Source organism: Anser brachyrhynchus, assembly GCF_964034855.1.
Source record: "Anser brachyrhynchus genome assembly, chromosome: 14".
Taxonomy (NCBI): domain Eukaryota; kingdom Metazoa; phylum Chordata; class Aves; order Anseriformes; family Anatidae; genus Anser; species Anser brachyrhynchus.
In genome coordinates this window covers 14,520,140-14,543,697 of record NC_137709.1, presented here as the reverse complement: position 1 = coordinate 14,543,697, position 23,558 = coordinate 14,520,140, and the positions used below count along the sequence as shown (strand labels likewise).

Here is a 23,558-nt window from a genome sequence, read left to right as displayed (position 1 = left end):
TGCCCAGTACTTGCTTGTTGGGGCAACAGTTAAGTGCTGTGGTGTTTTGCCATCTTTTTTTCTGCTCTGGAAATGGCAGAAGTGTGATTGTATCTCTAGCATTCATATTGATACTTGAAATTTTGTAAGCTCTAGCCGGAAGTTAGATCTTGTATCAAAACAAACTTCTTGTAGTACATGGCTTGACAATGGTTAACGAATTAATTATAGCTAGCTACTCACTGTGCATGTAAAATGCTGAAGGATAGAGAAGGCTCTAGACAAGGATTTTTTCAATGTACTGAAGGGTGTTTTGCATTTTAGATTAAATGAGCATCTCCAATACCTCCAGACTTAGTTTGGCATCATTGCTAGATTTGGGGGAAGGGGGTGTGGTTGAGCGGCAGTGAAGCATTCACTGATTTGTCCAAACTGGTATCTACTTTAATAATAGTGATTAAATATTGTAATTTTTTTTTTCCACAAGAGCATACCTTGCAATTAATAAGCTGCAGTCAAAATTGAGGGGAGAGAGGGAGGGCTAAGTAGTGTCTGCTATCGTATTCCTCTCCCTTGGGAAGAATATGTTCCAGTCAGCAAACTGACAGGAGTGTATTTAGGTAGAGGCAGAGGTTTATTAAAATCTCTACAGAACACTATGGACCACCATGGAAATACGTGGTTACTTGATATGGGCATCTTTCAAACTTTTCCATTAAAAGCTCTTGGATACTCAGTAATACGTTCCAAAATGCAATGATCTTCTTGTGGTAGAAGTGAACAGAACTTAGGTGGACCTTGGAACTGGACCAGCGCCATTCTGAATGGACTTGGGCCTTTCATCTTAGTCCCTTGCATGCTGTGTATGATTGTTTTTTCATGAAGAATTGGCATAGTATGGCTGATGTACGTAGATCATCATGCAATAACTCTGTATGTATACAGGCGGGCAGAAGGGTAAGCCGTCTGATTCGCAGCACCCACGTTGGTGTTGGGGCTCCTGCAGTGCTCTGGCAAGGGCTGTGCCCTGGCTGCTGCTCCCCAGGTGCTGGCAGAGACCCTCTGGTGCTGAGGGGCAGTGCTCCTGGAGCTCCTCAGCTGTGTGTGATGGAGCTTGCGCCTGTCCCACCTGATGCCGCTGGTAGCCCAAGGGATGAGCAACTCTCGCTCCAAAGTGTAGGCACCTCTGCGATAAGCCCTTCCTGTGCTGATGGATGTTTCTTTGAGTAAGAGCTAGCACAAGTGTATTACGCTCCCAGAGAAAAAACACTAGTGCTGGAGTTGTGTGTGTGTGTGTGGAGGACTTTGAGGAAACGAATCCATGCCCTCCCCCCTCCCCCCCGTGCTTCTGCTGTAACCTTCGACTAGAAATGTGATGGGTGCATGGTGCTACTCGGGAGGAATGTGGGTTACTGGAGGGGTGTTGTAACTGCTGGAGCGTGTATGATCTGTAATGCACCTCCAAATATGAATATTTACAGGCCTGGGATGAGCTGTGTACAAATCATTCTTCTGCCTGTGCTGCCCTTTCCCCAATGTGACATAGTCATAAATTTCCTTTGGTTTGCTTTTGCCCTTGAATTTCAACTTAATTTCTGAGTTTAAATCTGCTCGCTGGGGTTTGCTCGTGGCTTTTTTCCCCTCGTCTGTGCTGGGGAACTGCAAATACGAGTATATGCTGGTAGCTTGTTGCTTTCCTTTGCTCTTCTGCTGTGCAACTGGTGGCAGTGAGTAGGAAGCTGGCTCCATGGCCAGTGTCCAGTCTGCTTGGTCACTGAGTATTTTAAATACACGGAAGTGCAGAGGCTTGAAGGAGGTCATTTATCCCAGGCTACCATTTAGCTTTAGCATCACATCCTTTCTGTAGTTTCTGTTGCATGCACTTGTGTTACTGCCTTTATTTCAAGCTCTTTGTTGGTCAAGAGCATTTTCCATCTGTGCTGCACCCAGAAGCAGAACTTAACCAGTGGGGCCACTAGAGGAGCAGAACAGCCGGAGCTGTGCTTGCAGGAGCCAAGCCATTTCCCCTCTCGGAGTCCTCCAAAAGTTCTCTTAGTTTCTATGCATTTAGAGAAACAGCATAAACTGCTTTTTTAGTTTTTGTTGTCTGTTATACTTTACAAACTTGATATTATTTCTTTAGAAAACATAACTTCAGAGAGACATTGACTTTATAGACTGACCACTTTGTTCTTGGTTTCTGTTGCGTTGCGAGGCATTAAGTGCTGAGAATTTTGCTGCTTTGCCTGGGTTTTCAAATGCTTCAGGGATGATGTGATTTGCAACGATGCTGTGTACCTAAAATACAGTTTTTGTCTGTTTTGTAATTCCTTCATGAATACAGTACTCTGATCTCCTATTAGCCATTTTTGTAGTGCTTTCTTTTTCAGAATAATTATGCAAATAACCAATTAAACTAAGCTTTCTTTCAAGCTGGGGGGAAAATGGAAATACAAATTACAGATGATAAAAAGAAAACTTAAATGCAAGTAATGTGTAGATAATGCAGTGAAGATGAGATCCTAGTGAAGAGTCAATGAGTGTTTAAAGGTATTTCCTCTTGCAGCACATCGCTAAGTGAAAAATTTGGGTTATTTAGAAAGCCATATGCAAGTGTTCATTGCTTGAGGCTATTTAAAAATAAGTGCAGAACATTATGAAAAGTGATGAGAGAACATGGTTTAATAGATAAAGGAGCAGCATTCTACAAGTGGAGAGTGTTCAGTGCTTAAGCTTGTAATACATGTTTAACTAGGGCAGAATCTATGATGTGATCTTTACGGGGCAGTGTTTCACCTTATTCTAATGTGAAAATAAGATAGTTTAATATTCCCCTGGAGCATCATTGGAGAAATGTACCAAATGGACTGCTTGTTCAGTTCACTACTTGAAAATAAGGGGTTGAGAAGCAGATACCTCAGCTGGAGTTGCTGGTCAGTGCTAGCTTGGCACTGGTGTCCCCAGGAGAGCTGTATCTTGCGGCACTCAGGGTAGTTGGGTGGATTTTCAAAGGGATACTAACTGCTTGTGACAGCCAGGCTTCCTGGTTTTCTTCTTAGTTCTCCAAATCTGCAGCTGTTCCGACAAAGCTCTCAGAATTCCAAACTTGAATTTCTCTGCTGTCCTTTCATGATTATTTGGGTTCTCTTTCCCTAAAGACAGATGCAAAATGCTGTTAGTCTTAAAGGTGCCCAAATCCACCCCTCCTGGCACTGTGTGCCCTTGTGGGCTGCACCACATTTCAAGTCTGAGTAGCCAGGACATGCGTGAAACACTCCAAAAGTGTTTTCCCAGCTCCTGATGTTTCTAATGCTATTCTGCAGTCAGACATCTGTACATATCAACTTTTAGAGCTACAATCCAAACCAGAACCTTCCTTGCTTGCTGCCTGGAAGACTGCCTCAATGCTTCCTCTCTGAAAATGTCCCTTCTACGTGTTTTGCAGTCTGAACTTTGGCGGGGGGAAGGTACGCCAGGTAACGGAGCTCCCTGCATCTTAGTAGAAAATGCTTTGGTGAGGTAGGGAAGGAGAGCCTGTGCTGTTGGCTGGTAGTCCAGCCCTTCTTAGGATAATGAAAAGGCTTTGGCAGCAATGTCAGCAGCAAAATGGCTTGTCCCAGGTTCAGGAGCTTTCTCTAAAGAATACTCTCAAATGTATTAGCCTTAAATGCTGCCTTTCAAAGAGCAGCGTGTATATTTCATGGGTAGAAGCTGGACAGCTTGGAGGAAGGCTGTGTGGCTTGCAGGTGACCATATGCATGCACTGTTGAAAGATACCTAGCTTCGTAACAGAGGGGCTAGCGGCTGTACGTGACAGCTTCAGAGGCTTAGATTGGGTGTTAGGAGAAACCTCCTGCTTAGGAAAGCGATGTGGTGCTGGGGTTACCATCCCTGGGGAGCTTCAAGCGTTGCCTCACCTGGCGAGTGGTGTGTTGGCAGTGAGGCAGCTCCTGCTCCAGGTGCTAGCTGGACTAGAGTGTACCTGGTGTTCCTTCCAGCGACATTCCTGCGGCATTACGGGTGTCTCCAGGCACGTCATACATGAACAGAATTGTAGTAGAAACCCCAGTAACTGTCTGCCTCTTCTCTTACTGTAACTGATGCCAAGAGGAGATCCATCAGGGAGACGAATGAGAGAGTAAAGCATATGTAGTGCTGCATCCTTTCACTGTTTTTTTTTCTTCTTCCTTAAGATGTAATAAGCAAAAGACCTGGTCGGAAGGAATATATTAGCAGTTATCAGCAAGCTGGCATGCATTGGAAAAGTAAGATACTCGCTATTGCAGAAACTGCAAACAGGTGCAGCTGTATCAAATAACTTGGTATAGTTTATGCTAAGAAATTCTTATTTTGTGGGGTTCATCCTGCATCAGTTTTCTTGTGGTAAAAAATCCTGATCTTCTGAGCCTATGTGGGGGGGAAAAAGACTAGACTAGCTGTTCTTTGTTATTCTCATGTGCTTAAGTCAATATGAATCTGGAAAAACGCAGCCCATTAGAAAAAAAGTCTGAGAACAAAGGTTCTGTGTTATTAATCATCACTTTTATTAAAAATGAGATAGAAGTTGTGGCAATCTGATGGGAAATAAATAATATGGGGGAAATCCACCTGTGATGAGAGAATCACTGCAGCCAGACTTGACAGCAGAGGCTTCAATCTTTATGCCTCGGGACTGCTTCGAGACCCTGCAGAGCAATTGCCAGTGTCACAAATGAGGGGTCACATCTCCTCTTGCTTGTGCAGAAATCCAGTAAGCAAAAACTGCCACTGCAGGGCACGTACGTCTTGTGGCAGGCACAGCTTTCGAGTTTCTTGGCTCCCGGCAGTGACGTGCACCTGCTGCTGAGGAGAGTGCTCACCTCCGAGCGTGGGCTCTGGGGAAAGGGCTCAGCTGGAATGGGGCCTGGCACGGGTCAGCTGGATGGGAAATCAACCCCTGGTTGAATTGACATCAGGTTTTTCATTTTTGTGTCCAGTTTCAGATTGTGTAAAGCCCTGTCCTTCCTGGATCAGATCTTCATGTCACATCACCTTAGTGTTCCTTATTTCAGGCCTGAAATACCCTCTTGTGCTATTCCTCCTTTTAACTTTCCACTTCCTCTCCCCTACCCTCCTTTTCCTCCCAGCAGGTGTCCTCAACTTCTGTTGCCAGTCAGAAAAGTAGGACACCAGTGCAGAAGCCTTTCCCTGGCTCCCTCGTGGTGCAGCAGGCATTGCTACTCAGTCACTGGTGCTTCATCCAACCTGAGCCAACAGCCCTGCAAAGGGCAGGTCCGGAGCTGGAGAACTTGTGGGGCAGCTGTTGAGAGCAGCTGGTGCCCCCCGCAAGGCTGCTGGTGAGCTGCCACCTTGAGAGGCACCAGGCTTTGGGTGTGCTGCTGGGGTTCCTGCAGCCGTGTGGGTTAATGTATAAAGGTCTAGAGAAACAGATGGAGAGTAGTAAATAAAAGGAGAAAAGCACAGCGCAGCCTCTCTGAATTCCTGCCAGTGGAATAGACGATGGAATCACTAAAGGTGGCTGTTACCCTTACATTAATTATTCCTTGCTCTAATAATACGCACCCAATTTCAGGTAGCGTGCATGTAAACTGCAGTTCAAGTTAGTCCTCTGAGGTTGCACAGTTTCTATATTCATTGCTGGTCTACTCACCATTTACAGCTCGATAGGAGGCTGTGTGTGCATCATTAGCACCCGCCGGCTTCTGCTGTAGTGGGGTACATACAGGGTGAAGCCGAGTCCTCCATTCAGCGGTGTGCAGAACCTTCAAGGCTGGATATTCTTGTCTGTGCTTCCCGCTGTGGCCTAGAAAAAGTCAACAATGAGGTATTTGATTTCTGGAGCCTTTCTCTGAAATGTATTCCTGTGGTTTCTGAAGCTGTTGAGGCCAATTGGGATAGTAAGCTGGGAATCCCAAGGTCAATCCCTCTTAAGGGAAGAAGTGTGGGGTCCTCCTGCTTCTCTGCGTAAACCCTGTGGGTCCTCAGACCTGCCAGCTTCATTCCATGGCCAGCAAGCAGGGAAGCATGCACAGAGCAAAGAGTGGCTCCTTCACATGGCTCAGAGGTGAACCAAGGGGATGGGATTATAGCTGCCTTTGTTAGGGCAGAAAAATGTGTGCTATGTCAGGCAAGGGTTTGTCTGCTTGTTGCTTCCTTGAGCTCACACAGCAAGATGGCAGGCTGAGGCACTGAGCTCCTTGCTCCCAGCTCCCTGTGCAGCACTAACAGAAAAGCATCCACGCTTCTGCATTACCCAAACCAAACTGAGACATCAGTGGTTCACCTATCGTTACGCAGAATGCATCTCCAGTGACAAAAATAACTGGTAATTAGCCAGCACTTCCAAAAACACTCTGGCCTGGTGAGTAACTGCTGGAAAACACAAATGTGATATGAAGCCAAAGTCATTTGTGGGCAGAGGGGTCAGGGTGAGATTGTGGTGGTGCAAATGGGTCAGGACCTGAGCCTGTTGTCAGGGAGCAGCTGTTAGTTTGGCTGACGATGGCTCACGGTTTAGGTTGGGACCCTAAACCATTAGTTACTTGGGTGCTAGACTTGTTAAATTGACTCATAGCATATTTTTTTCAATCATAGTCTGTAGTTCTCTCTCCACATAATTTGCAGAAGGTACAAATTCCTTAGGGATAGTCAGAGCCAGAGAAATATGAGAAAACCCAAATCACGTGGGGTAAAGGGGGCAGATGAATAACTGTTGACCAAGGCAGGCTGATAAAATACTGAAATTTAAACAATATCATTTGCTTGGGTCTAGGTGACTTAAAATCACTCAGACACCTGGTTCTCGCTTTGGTTTGCCTGGTTGAAAATGAAAACAGCAATAAAACCCCCAACTTTATGCGCACACAAATTATATTGGATAAGTATGTATGGAATAGTAATTTAATATTTTTGGTGTTACAGCTACCTGCAGTATTGTGAATGATCTCATTATGCCATTTCTAAAATACAACAGAAGGGGAAGAGCCTCAGAGCTCTGCAGTGAAAATAGATTTATGGGCAGTGGCCATGTGGGAAGAGTGTTCAGGACTGCCAGGTATGGGAAGAAGATCCATAAACAAAGGTGTTCTGGAGATATTTGAAATAATGAGCTGCACAGGAAGAATCAATCAGATGTTCCTGTTTATTCTTTATCACAACACGAGAACAAAGGAGTAGTCGATCAAAATGACAAATTTAATATTTTGTTTTATAACAGGCTAATCATACAATAACACTGGAGGCTTTTTACAGGTGTGGGTAATGAGAACCTGTCGTGCTGTATTTGTTTTAAAATGAAGCAAGGAGATGAATCCTCCTTGAAAGTACAAATGTGGTCCAAATTGCTTGGCTGCTGGGAGAAGCTTCTGCGATGGGAAGGTTATTCTCCATTTTGCTGTGATTGTTGCACCTTCGTATGATGTATTTTTCCCCAACTGATTTAAAGAGCCTTTTATACATCACATAAGTCATTGATATGATTCATCATTGCAATTCTTTTATTACCACAAAATCCTTTTCATTATATGTTATTTTGATTGATCTTGATGAAGTTCTTACTCGTGTTCCCAGAGGGCACACACAGTGCATACCTAGCGCAAACCTTCCAGAGTTAATTGAGCCATTCAACCCCTTTTGCTGTGTGCAAGAGATACTTAGGCTAGGCATTAGCAAGACCATCTATCTCTATTATCAAGACATCTGGTATTTTAAACAGACCTGCTTACATTCCTCTTTTTTAGCAGTTTGCAAAAATAAAGCTATTACTGCTTCACTAGGAAGCTTAACCTTGCCCATATATAACGGGGAAAAAAAAGCCCTTGTTCTTCTAGTTGTTGTTCTGCAAAGTTTGTTTTTGTTGGCTATAGTAGAAAACTGGGCACTCAAGTTTGTGCTGCTAGTTTTGTGTGATTTTAGCTGGAAACATTTAGTCCCTGGGGTTACCCTCTGCGAGAATAACAGTATATATTATACGGCAGATATACCAATGTTTGGGAAAAATCGATCCAAAGGCTGCTGCAGCTCTGCAGAATGTTTTCTAGCCTGTAGAATATTTACTCCAAAGAACTCCCAACTTTGAATCCAGCTATATATTTGGCGTTGACTCAGTTCAGGTTTTTCTTTGATCCAGGTGTGATTCAAATAAAACAGCTAAATAGCTCTTAGTTAACATTTCTGCCTCTTGTCCAGAGTTGGTGGTGCTCTGTTTCGGTACTGAGGATTCACTCTTGGGCTTAAAGCACAGAAGCAGTTTCTTGCATTAGCTCAGTGCTGTAGCAGAGAACAGGTGCTGTGGTACCTGATGGGCCAAGCTGGGAGCTGAGCTTTGCTGCGATGTGCTCCTAATTAAATTATTTCTTAAAAGGGAAGCACAGATCTGGGTCTGCAGGGTCTGCCACCCGGTTAGGCATCTGTAGCCAACTCCCTAATCAGTTGCATTTATTTAAATGACTAAATAGCAGCAGAAAACTGGTTTGGTTTAACTAAACACCATAGTGATAGGTCAGCGTAGGGCTTAAAGCTGGAGGGATGGAGGAACTTTGTCTGGTGTCTGTCAGCCAACCAGCAGCTCTTCCACAGAAGGGAAGCACAACGTGGGGCTTCTGTGTCCCTGCACCAGGGAGTCCCAGTGCCTGGGGTGGTAACAGCCCCATGCCAGCACAGAGGGGAGCTCTGGTTAGGTAGCTGCCGGTGGCAGGAAATCCTCATCACCCTTGCAAATGCATTATCCTGCTGTTTGATCTGTTCATTGGTCACCTGCACATGGAAACAAAGCTCCAACTCAATTCAAGCGTTCTTTACTTGGTGACTTGATGACTCAAGCATGTACGAGCACTCTGCACCTCCACCCTGGCTTCCATAGCAATGTCTGTGTGATCAGAGGGCACCCCTTGGTTAGCATGATGTACGAAATCCCGTTGAGGTCCTGCTCCAGTGCATGGCTGCACAGTGGCAGTAGGCCCAGCTCCTCTGGGCCCAGGGCTGCTGCTCGGCCCAGGGCTGGCAGCATGGGGCGGGGAAGGGCCTTGCCTCTCGGCACTCCCCTGAACATCATAGCATCTTGCACTAACGGCGTGGTTGAAAAATCTGGCTTTAATTATGTTGCAGCTTCGCATCTGCCACTCTGATAGAACATCCAACCTGCCAAGTGTTCGCTCCTCCGTAGTGCTTATGGAGAAACACATCGTTGACTAAAGCTGAGAACATCCCGCAGCACTACCCCAAGCAAGCAGCCTGGTGACACGTTGCCCTGGTTTGTCCTCCTGTGCGCTGTGCCCATGGGCATACTCTGGGCTTCCTTGCACAAAGAACGGCCACGCGGGTCCTGGGCTCCGTGTGGGCATCCATGTGCACACAGGGAGTGTCTGTGTGTATCCCAGTGTGCTGGGGGCACTAAGTGCCTTGCTGCCTCAGTGTCCTGGGGTAATGTGGAGGAGGGGGATTAGGAAAGGGAAGGATACTTCCTTTCCTCCCTTACAATGTGCTGTAGTCTCCTATGCAGTACAGAAGAGGCATTGACAAAAAGCATCCAAATTGGTAGGATTACCAAGAAAATCCCCAAAGCAAAAGATGACTGGTATCACAGATACTTTTAAAAAAAAAAAAAAGTATATAATGAAAGCTATGCAAGATGTTGCTGAGGTTAGGAGCCCTGCAGTAAGTTGTTCAGGGGCAGAGTAAACTCTTGAGAGAATTACACTAAAGAAAATAAAACCTGAGATTACTGCTAAATGCTGAAATTGCTTGGATGTTTTTTAATTAAAAAAAAAAAAAAGGGCAAGGGGGGGGGAGAGAAGAAGATAAGCAGAAGTAGGGGGAGAGCCTGAGAAAGAGAGGGAGTGCGAAGCCGGGGGAGGGAGAGGGAAGGGGCTGCACACTCAGCTGAGCAGCGGGGAGGAAAGCCTCCAACGGAGGAGTTTGCAGCTTTCGATGTCTGCCAGCTGGGTGCCGGCACGCCAGCAGGTACTGCCTGGTGCCTCGGAGGATGTGGACTAAAGGCGAGTCGGAGGGACTGCAGACTCTAGGCATTGTGGTGGTGGTGTGCTCCTCTCTGAAACTTTTGCACTACCTCGGGCTAATTGACTTGTCAGATGGTAAGAGAACTTGCAAGTTTTCCAGCTCCTGTTTACTTGTGCTTAAATCTGTTTCAGGGAAGTAAGTGGCAGGCAGGCAGCAGGAAGGGCAGCACTGTCTGTCAGTGCACTGGTTTCTCAATGTTGTCTTCGTCTTTATTAAGGCTGATACAGGCTGCAAGGAGGGAATAAGTCTTGATGTTTTATTGAGGACCTTTGTTTGCTTTCAGTATATTACCGTAGCCAGCGAGGATCTGAAACTGTGATATTTTTTTGACTTACTTTATCTAATTTTCTTGATTATTTTTTTGTATTTATTAAACCTTCTTTTTTCTCTTGAAAATAAATTTAATGCCAGCATAGAAAAAGGAAAGTCTCTCTTGGGGTAACAGAAGTACAGCTGATAATTAGGTGCATGATTTCATATGGATACCAAGACAAAGAAAACAAACAAGAAAACCTGCTGTGACGTTTGTAAATTTAAGACAAGATGGAAATAAAGATTCTGAATGTCAATAGAACAGAAAACTTTTCTGTGTTTGGTGCTGCAGACACTTCAGTAAAGTTAACCAGAAGCAAAATAACCTGGAGAGAAACGTTTCTGTTTTCAAGTACTGAATTGAAAGGTTTGGTCTCTTCACCTTAGCAGTGTGAAACTTTTTTCTCAAAGGCTTTTTCCAGGTGAGGAAAGCATATGTATTTCAACAGTTAAGCAAACTGTGGTGATCATATTATCTAATCATAAGGGGATGTATGCATCTCTGTGAATTTCAAAAGAAAAGACTTCTTATTACTTCTTAATGAACCAAATGAGACAAAAAAAAAAAAGTCACACACCCCAAGTCACTGAGTGTATTCTTGCTTAGATCACTGATAGTGCCAAGTTTGTCTACAAAGCACAAGCAATGATAAAATACTAGCATAAGCTCCCACGATAGTTTGCGTGGCTATCTTTAAAATATGGGTTAGCTAAGGCTGACATAAGATTGAATAAAAGTAGAGGACGTTTATATATTAAGTATATTTTGCTGGATAACGGCAAAAGCAAGGAACACATATGGATTTTTTTTATCTTGCCACTGCAAAAGCCAGTGCTGTCACGTAATCCTAGCAACCCTCCTGCAGGATTAAGAAAAATAGGAAAAGTGGCCTGAATAGGAGTTATTTTATTTAGACTAAAAGGAGATATAAATTGTCATGTATTTTTTGTTACACATGTGTTGGTATTCCACAGAGCGTTTAGTTTACTCCTAGAGTGACACTGGAGTTCAATTATATAATTACAAATAAATTATCTGACAATGACAGCTATTTTCAAATAATAGCAGCAGAACAGCTCAGCTTAAAAATGAGCTGTCAAGTCAAATGCTGAAAGCAATTGCATTGCTACCTGTTTAACAGCATGAACACTTTTATCCCTTCTTTCTAGATCTAATTACTGTAATTCCAATGTCTGCTCTTTTCAAAGCAATTTTTTTCCCCAGAAGACTCTGCACGGTTTCTCCAGCAAAGTCAAATACATGACAGGTGAGAAAGTTGTCTGTTCACGGATGAAATGAGCAAAAGTGAGCAAACAGTCCTAAAATATATTCACTGAACAGCTCTGGATGTGCATGTTTGCAGTCATCAGTCAATAATCACTCAACCCATTCAAGCGTAGAACGGAATATAGTATTTTCTTTCAACTCTGTTTGAGGGAATACCATAATAATTTCTGATACCCATAATACCTGATTTCTGATGGATTATCTGACAGATAGAAGCATGATTCTATAAACCTTGCCAGCTCTGATTTTTTTTTTTTGCTGTAGTTCTTCTTGTTTGAAAAATAGCTCATGTGGAGATCCAGATATATTTATTTGGCATTTGTTAAATTATATGATTTTGGTCTTTTCCCCCTTCTGCCTCTTCACTTGTACTGAGTATTAATTACATCTAAGTAGTAAGGTTAATGTAATGTAAGTGCTTGTTAATGCAGTGCGATGCAAATTTCAATCATCTGAAAATCTCTAAAGGTAGTATTAAATTCTCTTCTTTGGTGTGCTGTGATTGGGAAGGTACAGTGGGTGTTTATATTATGCCATAAATATTTCTTATGTCTTTATATTCAATAGAAGCGCTCACTGCTTTTATTTATAGAGATCCAGAAATTCCAGGGGCTTTCTTATGCCTGTGTGCAATAGCACTTGAAAGGAGCTGTTGGAATTGGCTATATTCCTCTTGCTTTTTAGAACCAGTATTATTTTATCTCCTGTAGCCAGAACAGACCTCCTCAAGCATTGTTCCTTTATATAGCAAGGAGAGGGGAAAAAAAAAGCTGAGTGCTGATTCTTCATTCATATAACATAAGCAGCAAGACTTAAGGAGAAGAAAATAGTGTAGATGATAATTCAGGGAATGTGGTATTTTAGAAGTGGCCGCAGCTGAATGCGTGTTTGTTCAGCTCTTTCTCTGACAGTTATGTTCCAGATGTAAGGTTTGATTCTTGCAAATAGTTAGTTCAGGTGATTGACAATGGCTGAAACCAGAGACATTAGTGGTAGTTTTAATTCCAGAGAACAACCCAGAGCTGTGTGCAGCATTTTTTTAAGTATTAATCCAAGTGAACAGGATCTTTTTTCTTATTTTTTCCCCTTCAATTCTTTTGTCCCACCTGAAATGCAGGTGGAGTGAATCTATTTGAAATTATCCCATAAAACTCCTCCAAACAGAGGAGCCCCAATAAGATCAGACCTTGGCTTGTTGTAAATGTTAATGTTTTCCAGAATTCTTCATTAACGTGTTCCTATTTGCTTACAACCAAACGTTGAAGGCTGGAATCTAGATACAGTTCTAAAGCCAAATTTGTTTGACTAAACAGAGAAGTTGCGCAAAGCATGGGGCATTTTTTTGTGATCCAAATAGGTAAAGAAGCATTAAAGATAAATTGTTTTATGCTTATCTGTCACTATTTTGTCTTTTGTGGGCTTTGTTTCTTGGCTGTGTTCTTGCTGCTATCCTGTGCTGGGACAGGGAGCTGCTGCAGTCTCATGAGGTCAGGTCCAAGCTCCTGATGAGTACACACAGTCACATCCGAAACGGTGGGCCATGAGTCCAAGATATATGTTCTAAAGTGCAGCAAGACATCGGCCAATACTTAAAGGTATTACATGCCACCTGGGGTACATCTAGCGACATTTCGTATTGAATCGTGCTTGGAGACCAATAACCCTCTCTGTAAAGCAAGAGTAAATTCTGGCTGTACATCTGTTTTGCGAGTTTGGCTTTAACCCAGCTTCTTTGCTGACCATACATCTATCCTCGATACTCTTGAAGCATTAATAAATTATATTTCTTCAAATTAGAAGGATTCAGAGCAAATGTGTGGTGCTTTTGGACTAGTTCAGTATTGATGCAGTGACACCCACAGCAAGGTGCAAAATCCTGCAAATAAGTGGAGTAAAAGATAACCACTGAGTGTATTCGTCCTCATAGTGCGTTTATTTGTCAAGAGCTGTGTTCACAACAAAAACAGCTGAATCCTGCGGCAGGAACTGTGGAGTTCAGATCCAAAACAACCACAAAGTAAAACTGACAACATGCTAACCAGTCACCTCTGAATCGCATTGGTTTTACCTGTGGTACTGTCGCAAGTGTTGGGACTGGGAATAGCCCAAGACAAATCATACCTGTTTCTCGAGGTACTGTGTGGTTTAACTGTATGTAAAGGATAAAGCTGCTGTCGAGCAGATCGGTTGGGCATGTGGAGCACACCAGGGTTCCTGCTCCAGCTCCTTGGGCCCAGCCCTACAGAGATCCTCATTGTCCAGCTGCTACAGGTGCTAGCCAGTCTGCCGTGAGATGTATCATGTGAAGTAGGAATATTCTTTTGTAAGAGCTCTTGTGAGAGCACGTTCTTTCCTACAGCTTCAGGTGGGGACTTCAGTTATGCTTTAAAGAGAGGGAAATAGTGAAGTGATTTGAGCAGGTTAAAAGCTGGAGTCCTTTCGACTCCAAGGCATCCCAAGGAGGTAATGAGCTATGGGGGGGGGGAGAGAGGACCAAACCCATCACCTTCAGCATGTTACAGCCTCCACACTGTGTGATGTTATGTTGCAGCTGAATCAGTGTATTTCTGTACGTCATCCCCAGTGATTCCTTTCCAGTTGTCCTGACCCATACTGGTGTGCAGGGCCTGGTGCTGGGGGACACTTCTGAAACCCCAAATATGTGTCAGTGCGGGCAGAGCTCGAGCAGCACACCACTGCAAAAGTCTGGTTCCTTTTGCTACTAGGCCAGTTCCTCCATTTCATGCAATTATTTTTACTTCAGAGGGAAATTATTTGCAAACTATTCAAAGGGCTGAAGTGAGAGGGATTATAAAAATGCCATTTATTGTCACATCTTCTGGTGTGCAGGGTAGCAGGCACCTGAGTTTCCGCACAGCATCCTCTAGCCCCAGTTACTCCCGCTGCGGGATCCTGTTCCTGTTGGCCTCCTGGATGCAGCTGCTGCCCTGTCCCTGCCCACCAATGTTAATTGCTGGGTTTCCCTAAATAGGGCACTTGATGACAGTGCTGGCTGGATCATGCTTCTTACAAATTTTGTATCTCACGTTTTTCTGTACTGTGTTCTACTATAGCACTTTCTTACCTCAACTGTTTTGTTTTTGTTTTTTTTCAGTCATGGGAAGTTACAACACAAATTCAAAACTTTTACCTTTGAATACAAGAGAGCAGAAACTCAATGAAAACTTTCCTGGAAGTTCCTGAGAAATGACCTGCATTACTTTGTGTACCTGCATTCCTGGCAGGGTCCTGCAGTATGTTTTTATAGGCAAAACAGAAACCTATAAAACTTCTAAACGTAACGCTGCTTGTATTTTAAGGAAAAAATGGTTAGCCTCGAGGATTGCTTGGTCACACTCCTGAATATCCTAGTTAGTTGTGTAATAAAACATAACACGTTGTGATGTACCACTGAAGTGAGACTCTTCCCCTGCCTGCTCAGGTGGGGTTGGCCCTGCAGGATCCCTGCCCTTAATTGAAATTCTGTATTTTTAAGGACTGCTCTTTGCATAGTGAAGTGGCAATTTTGTGCATGGTTCTCTACTGACTCTGATAGAAAGCACGTGTAGTTTGATCTGGGATAGAGATGTTGGTTTTATTACTTGGTAAAATTTCAACTTGCTCTCACATATGTGGTCATCCACGTGCCAAGTGGTATGTACTTTAGTGGCATACATGAAGTCATATAAGTAGTCACGTCACAGGGCTCTGTAGCTTTGCCATGAGACATATGTTGACGAGGCCACCCTGGGTCGTTTCCTACCCATATGAAGAGTGTTGAGGGTGCAGCGGATCCCCCTCAGTCCCATCCACTTCCATGTCTTGCAGCAGTATGAATTTGAATGTTTTTACATAAGCCCCGCATGAGCTGTGGTAGTGTACATAAGCATAAGCAGGCCCTTGTCTTCATGACTCATTTTTTTTCCATGTTCATGAAAATGTAGGGAAGTGAATCAGTCTAGTAGATCAGAATTTTGGGCTACAGATCTTATTGCAAATATTAAATTGCAGTATCTCCACTGGGTCTCAGGGTTTGTTTTTTTATGTTGGTCTGAGTTAATGTAATGATTCACTGTTCAGTTGGTAAAAATGAGACCCTGGTTCTGATGTATAGCAGTAAAATACCTCTTTTTTTTTTTGGGGGGGGGGGAAGTGGAGTGGATTATCTATTTCAGAACCTCAGTTTTCCATTGTCAGGGATATATTATGATAGCATTGCTTGTCTTTGCATAGTTGTACCACGTTTGCAGACAGTCAGCTAACTTTCCTATGTTGATAACTGGCAGGACCAAGTCCCATGGCATGAAGGGGAGGAGTCAGCAGATAAACAAATGCCCCAAGTGCTGCTGCTGAGCTTTAGTGCTTTTGCGCATAGTCTTGCCTCATGAGGTTATTACTCAGGTCTGTATGGGGGAATGACATACACCCAAGAGAGGACAGAGCCAGGGTGTGCAGCCAAAATTAACCTCACAATTCCTGGTTTTCTGATGTTTTGTGTTCTCGTGTAGGATTATGCCCATGTAAATCTGGGGAAGCGTATATGTGCATTTATAACCAATGAGGTTTTTAAAAAGTTATCCTGACTAATCATGTTTCTATAGTGAAATCTCTGAATTTATTGCAACACTTCCAGCTTTCAAGGTTTCATCTCTCACATAATTAGCTGGCCCTGAGACTTCATTATCTAGTCTGTGGCAGGAGCTCTCCTGAAGGCTGGGAGCTTTGTGTACAGCCTGAGCCGTTGGCTCCCGGTTGGAGACGGAGTGAACTTTGTTTGCTCCATGTTGTCTTCTGATTTCACTTCAGCACCTGCTAGTGCCGAAGGAGCCTCTCCAGATCAACTCCTGATACTTGCCTCTGATGTTCTGGGGCTTTCCTCCCAGCTTCAGCTCTGCTAAGGAGAAGGTTTGACGTGGTGGATTAATTGCAGTCATTGCACTCCCCGAGGAACTTGAGTTGTTCATGCCATTGCTGTGTTAACACCGAGGCAATTAGTGTCTGGTACTCCTTCAGACAGGCAATTCAAGTCTTTTAACTCCGAAGGATTTGTTCTAGCAGCAGTGATTCTGCCTCAACCATCAGGATCCATGGAGTGATGCAGTTAATAGCTGTAATTACTTATGGCTGTATTTGGAAGAGCATATTGTGCTACTCCGCTGTTTGTGCTCTGATGTTTGTTGTAGTTGCCGTACTGATAACCTTTCTGTTGAAATAGAAATTTCTTAATCATTTATATTCATGTTATAGTAGTGCTTCACGTTTCCCTGCTCGCCATCCTGTTTACTGTCGGGTCTGTGAGTAAACCCGCTGTGTGTTTGTATATTTGTAAGCTGTGGCTTAACAGCTCCCCTCTGCTCTGCGTGCAGCACTCCTCCAGCTTTGCATCTAGGTTAGGCACGTATAGTTCCTGTTGCTCCTGCAGCTGCTGTTTCATCTGGTTTCTTGCCCTTGCAGGGTTTTGTCTGCCGGCACCCTTGCAGTGTGCTGGGGTTGTGGAGCTCTCTATTGACTGTCTGTGTCCCCTTGAAATACAGCATTGCCTTAAAGAAAACAATCTTGTGTCCCTGTCCCTCTGCTTTTTGTGAGAAGGCTGTAAGTGTCGCTGCTATACAGAGCCTGTGACTGGACCCGAGGTTCTGCTCTTCTGGTCTCTCCGCCCTGGGGTAGTGCCACCCTCCCAGCTTAGCCCTAAAGCCTTGCTTACTAGATTTCCGTGTTCAAGCGAGACTGCCAGACTGCCACGGCCTCTGCGCACCGAACTGGTGGCCCTGAAGTCACTCAGTGCTCGTCTTTCCATGTAGGCTTCCTTGATCGTTTTCTTTGTCTTTAGAATGTAGTCTGGTTCAGAGACTTCCCTGCAGGTGTTTGGTGTCTCCTTGCTTATTTTGGTTAGTGAGGAAAAAAACAATTAATTCACTTACTTAATCACTTACTTTCCAAATTAAAGGTTTGCATCAGTAGGTATAAATATAGCACAAGCACCCCATAACTTGCACAGGCACAGAAGCTGAAACTCTCTTTGAAGCACTGTACCTACCTGGTCAGAGCCAAAGCTGTAGGTTTTAGGATTGCTGGGCGGGCGGGGGGGGAAGCTGTGATGGGACAAGTATAGGAGTGCTTCTTAAAATGAAGTAGATGAGAAAGGTAGAGTCCATCCCGCTGCCTCAAAGCAAGGTCACACCTGCCTTAGTAAGTCCATGCCAGCATGACAGACGCACTACAATGTTTTGTCTTCAGTCCAGCAGTGGGCGTAGAGAACAGATGATATCTTTCATCTTTGTACAAACCTCATAAAGAGTATTATGTTCTTTCAGCTTGTTCTCCCCCAATGTAAATAACTTTAACTCTTTTGTTCTTTTTTTGTTGTACAGTTTGTAGCCTCTGATTGTTTTCACTGTTCTTCACGTAGCTGGCGAAGTGTATTCCTGTTTGCACTTCTAGTGAGGTTGTCGTCATCTTTGCAGCAACGTGGAACTATTCGTTTATGTTCAGCTGCTTACCCACAGTTATCTGCAGATCTTCAGCCTGGACTGCTATTCCTCATCTTCTGTTTGTGCATTTGTTTCTCTGCTCTGCCCTGTAGCCTTTAGCGTTTGCCTTTATCAAACTCTATCTAGATATTTTCAGGCCTTTTCTCACACTGCTGATCTGTTTGAATTTTTTTGCAGTCCTGTCCAACATGATGATATCTGCTCTGTCTGACCAACCAGGTTGGTAATAAACAAGTTGGCCCAGGAAGGACCTCAGTGGATTCCCACTTGGTGCCTTCCGTTCTCCTGACGCTGAACCACAGAGGCTGCCCTCTGAGCAGCTGCCCAGCCAGCTCCCATCTGTGTCATTGGCAGCTCTATAGACTGTTCTTCCCTCAGCTGTCAAAGGAGAATGTAGTGTGAGACAGGATCAAAACTATTATTCAGATCAAGATGTAATCCATTCACTGCTTCTCTCCTGCACAAGGATGTGCTATATTTGTTCAGTTTTGTTTCTCTCTATTGCATTTTTTGGCAAATCCGTGACCTCTGCTTGTAAGCATACATCATTAGCTGTTCCAGTATAGCCTGACAACTGAAGTGAAAGATGGAAAAAAAAATTTACATGGTACTATAATCGTTCACTCTCCTTTAGCCATGTGTCCCTTCTAGGACAAAACAGAAGATCCTGCCTTTGGTCTTCCAGTTCTTTGAAGATAGGGAAAACGTAGAGATCAGCAATCCTGGGAAGTTAGGAGCAGGAATTCCTCATCTTTTATGCAACAAAAATACACCACCTATGTTTTACAGTTCCTGCTGAAGTAATCACCTACCTATGTAGGCGTTCAGCCTGAGATCTTTGAAGTTTTGTGGGGCTCCCACAGGGTTGTAATTCAGTCAGCCTTCCTGTAGGAAGTATCGTTTGTGATCTTCCGCTTCAGCAGTTCTGAATGAATAGATGAGGATTGTATTTCTAGTCCATTGGTGCAATAGTTGTTCTGTGTGCAGCGCGGCAAGCCTTCCTCTTCAGAAAGCATTTCAGCGTCACCAGACCCGTCTTCAGCAGAAAGCATTGCAGAGCCAAGTGGTGTTTGCATCATACTTACCCGGGGCAGCAGAGAGGCTAACAACTGTTGTTTTAATCTTTATTTCTGCTCTGGTAAAAAGAATGCATTAGGGTGTAGTGGTGAAAGATACAGAAATGAATTAAGATTGTAGAAAAACAGCAATAACAACCTCCGTCTGAAAGCACAAATCCCATGTTTCAATAAATGTTACAGTTGTGTCATCAACACAAAGCCTGAGCACAGCCGGCTGCGTGCATGTTTGGTGGAGGACTGCACATGGCTGAACTGTATGGAGGGAGCTTCTGTGCTTTATGTAGCAGGTGGCTGAGAGAAAGGGATCTGTTTTCAGTGGGATGAAGTTCTGGGGGCGGGATAGAAAGTGAAATTAAGTGCTTATTGCTTTACGCATTAGTGTTTGAAGGACTTAGGCATTGAGCTGACTTAGGAGTTTGTTAATGGTTTGGAAAGTGCAGACCTTTGTGATAGTGATGAATCAGCAAGCTAACTGTCTTAATTAGCTATTTTGGTAAGCATGACTTCAAAGGGGACAACTTGGGTCTTTTGTATTGTTATTTTTTTAAATACATTTTTAGGCATACAAAAAGAATATATCAATATACCACAGCAAAACTGGTAGCATTTCTCACGCTGTCATTCCCTGATTTGTGTGCTTTTGTTCACTCCCCAAATATACAGAAATGCACTAGCCCGTGACTTCTGTACCTACTTACAGTTTTTCCCCTCCGGTTGGCTGCTCTTCATTCAGACTGCCTCCCTAAATTAATCAGTTTTTCTGCTGGGTGGAAGGATGTGGGAAGAGACTGATATCTGTGCATTTTAAAGGAAGTTAAATAGAATTGAACAAAGCTTGATGGATATCCTTATTTTTTGCAAGGATTTTTGTTTGGTTTTATGTGTTTTTTGGAAGGTAAGATGCATAGAGGACAAGCCGCTCTATCAGATTTCTAAAGGGTAGGATCTTATGCTTTACCTGTTCTCTAGAGCTGCAAGAAAGACTGGGCTGCAACATGCTGCATCAGTTCTGCCCTTGCAAAATAGCAGTCTCCAGGTGGCCTCCCAGCTTCAGAAACACAGCAGGTATGAGATGAGACATGATGCTGTGTGGTGCACTCGTGCATGTACCCCCACATTGTGTCAAATGGCCACCGTGACAGTGGGGTAGGCATGTTCAATGCGAAGACCTCAGTGGATGTAGAGCTTGCAAAGCAAATCCTTGGTTTAAGGAAAAGCTAATGTGGGTTACGAAAAACAAACGTATGGTATTTTCTAAACTGAATGGTGATGTCATTGAAGATCTATTTGCCCTTGTGCAAACTTTATTTCTGAGACGTTCTCAAAGCTGCTTGTAACTTGTGAAAGCACTGGCTATGGAAGCTGGAGCCTCCCCAGTGCTGCCGAACTGGGCATCGGGCTGCTTGGCTGATGTTAGTGTCTGTGATGGATCGGTACTGGTCTAACTTGGTATATTTGATAAGCTTGGCCTTCTGTTCTCTCATCATTTATTGCCCTTCCACTTGGAGACCTTTCTCTGATGTGTTATGGGATAAGGAGCCGCTGGGTGATGGGGGATTCAGGCAGGAATGTGCTCCAGTCCCATGCAGGTTACTTTGTGTTGCAGGGATGGTGTTTCCAGAACAATGTAATCAAAAGCAAACAAGTGCTCCTGAAGGTTCAGGCAGGAGATTGTAAACATAATCTGGATTTCCTCAAGAAGGTTTTTTTCTTCCAAATATATCTCAGCATTAAAATTGCATAGCGTCAACTGATGTGAGGGGTTCAGTCTAACCTCTAATTGTCCTTATCTACTAATCCTCAGGAGTGTAGATAAAATCTTCTGTAAAGCACATCCTTGCCAGTAAATTCAATTAAAATGTATCAGCAAGTTAGAGATGTGAGCTGAAGAAGTATGAAATGGAAAGCTAAGTCTATCTTGATGCTCACAAGTTTCATTTCCTTGCAGTAAGAGCTTGTCACATTGCAGGGGGCTAGAAATGGGTGTCTAAGTTTTGAGCTGTTCCTGAATGCCGCTGTCCTTTGGCGAAGGTGATGAGAGAGGCTGGGGGCTGTCGCTGGAGCAGATGGAGAGCACCAGCACAAGGACAAGCTTTTTAAGGAAGCCATCTCGTGACATGGTATCTGTCCAAATATCCTCTTCTTTGGGTAGAATTGGCTTTGGAGATGGGTTCAGAATCTTTCTGAAGGAGGTGAAATGTCAGCTGGCTTTGTCTGGAAGGAGTTCAGATCTCTTCAGTCCTTCCTGCTCGCTCAGCTACTCATGATGCCTTCAGGTTCTCAGATGTGTAGACCCTAGCAGGGTGCTGTCATTGCTCCTTTACTGCCAGCTGGGTAACTGCTTGGATGCCGTAGGGCCCTGTAACAAGACACTGACCTTATTAAGGTGCGTTTCTGAGGTAACTTGGTGTGTGTACTGATGGTACAATATTGTATTCCGTCGGTTTTAATATATTTAATGTCTGAATTCTTCCTGTGCAGCAGGTGCTGGAGTAGCGCATGATTGTATCAGTGGGGGAGCACTAAAATAGGTCTTATAAAATCTGGAAATCCAAACCAAGTAGCAGAATATATCTGCTCTGGTTATTATGGTGTTTACTGTACTACCTAGTGGGGCGTATAACTTGAACTACCACCTGATGGGTGAAATTCAGGCTGAGGCTTGAAAAGATCTTGATTTTAATCCAGTCTGGCTACTGCCGTGCTGGGTGACTTGCCATGAGGTCAGTCCCATCAGGAAGATTTGGGTAGCAAAGATGAGTTTCTAATGTAACTTCTTCACCTGCTAAAAGTGTCCAGGGAGTTACTTGTCTGAAGCCAGAAAGGAGCTGACTGACTTTCTTTTCATCCTATTCTGGAAGTACAATGCTTACATAATGGCCATTAGTTTGATTGTTTTATTTGGCATCAGTTAAGTTCTCTTCTCAGAACACTGTTTACGTGCCTATTTATTTCCATTATATCAACACCTCTGTAGAAGTAACAGTAAAAATAAAAACCGTATCTGTGCAAGGCCAGCAATGAATAATACTTTTCAGACAGAAGTTCTTAAATTCTGTTGCTGTCAAACTTTTACACTTACCTTGAACTTCAAGATGCTGATCAAGGCTTTTTGGGGCAATTGAAGCATAATGGAATTTGGCTGAAGTGTGGCAGCTATGCAGATGGGTGTACAGCACAAACAGAGTTAGTGTTTTGTTGCAGGTTATACAAATGATTGAAAATGTTTATGATCTTTATTTTTTTAGCAGGCTGTAATAAAACTATCAGACTACGTGTAGCCAAACATATATATCTGTTCTTCCAGACCCCTCCCGCATTTCAGTCTGGTTTTGCTGAAAGCTTAATTAATATTCTCACAACTCCATAATGATTTAAATAATTTATATATACCAATTAGCTGTCTGGAAGATGCCAAAAGCCATTCATTTCATCAACCCTGAAATTGTACCTTCTTCAGAATTAAATCAAAGCACTCTGTGGTATTAAAGCTATTATGAACTTTGTAAGATAGTTAATAGCATAGAAAATGGATTAGGCATGTGTTGCTCTGCATTTACGGAGTGCAGCATCACTTGGAGACACGGAGTACATAGAGGCTTTGTTCCCCTTGAGTTCCCTGCGACCTCTCCATTCAGGTGCATCTGTCTGTGGTCAGAGCACCGCCGAGCACAGGGGATTCCTGCACAGCAAGACCTGCGTGTCATCCTGCTGCCTTGCTGTCAGCAGCGATAGGAATTGCCATGTCGCTGGCTAAGTACAAGGAAATGCTGCCTGGTATGAAAAGCTGCTTTGTGTTTCACTGACGTTGGTTGCACTCCTCTGACTTGTACTTGTTTCTGGATTACACCAGTGGGAAGGGAACCTGTCCCCTTCAGCTCTGTGCGTGCCCCATAAATTCTCATTTTCTGTTGAGAGGGGCCCCAGAGCGCATCAGCTGGGGTAATGCTGATCATAACCGAGCTGCATCCGACGCTGTAGTGAAGTTTGAACTAAGATACCCAGTTGGTTCTCATTCCATGGCTTTCTCCACCATGAAACCTCCCCACGTATTATTGAGATACAAAATAACAGGATCAGTTTTATAAAATAATCAGGAGGGCTGAAAATCAGGGCACCGTGGGCAGAGTGAGTGTGTGGGTAAGAGGGAGGAGAACAAACCAAACACAATACTGTTTGCAGGTACTCTTCACCTGGGAAGGTTTTCATCTTGAGGATTTCTTCACTTGAAGGTGTGCTTTATGGAGTCACCCTCAATGCGTTTCTCTTTCCTCATTGTACGAGAGCACAGTCCTTCCATCAAAGAAGAGAGCAGCTTGGCTTGGCCTCCTGAGGGAGAGCAGAAGCGAACACCACGTAATTAGCAGTGTGACCAGGGTAAGTGCTGCTGCG

The 23,558-nt window shown here is 43.7% G+C and overlaps 1 protein-coding gene across 9 annotated transcripts in view; it reads left to right on the top strand.

Moving 5' to 3' along the window:
• Window positions 1-23,558, top strand: part of KCNIP1 (potassium voltage-gated channel interacting protein 1) — a 241,922-nt gene that overhangs the window by 176,079 nt on the left and 42,285 nt on the right. The window contains exon 1 of one of the 9 annotated variants that reach the window (XM_080554786.1): window positions 9,937-10,070. The exons of the other annotated variants lie outside the window; for them this stretch is intronic. Within the exon in view, the coding sequence (XP_080410912.1) occupies window positions 9,962-10,070 (109 nt within the window). The 5' untranslated portion in view covers window positions 9,937-9,961. Of the gene's footprint in view, window positions 1-9,936; window positions 10,071-23,558 lie in introns of those variants that run through there. 9 annotated transcript variants of the gene reach the window in all.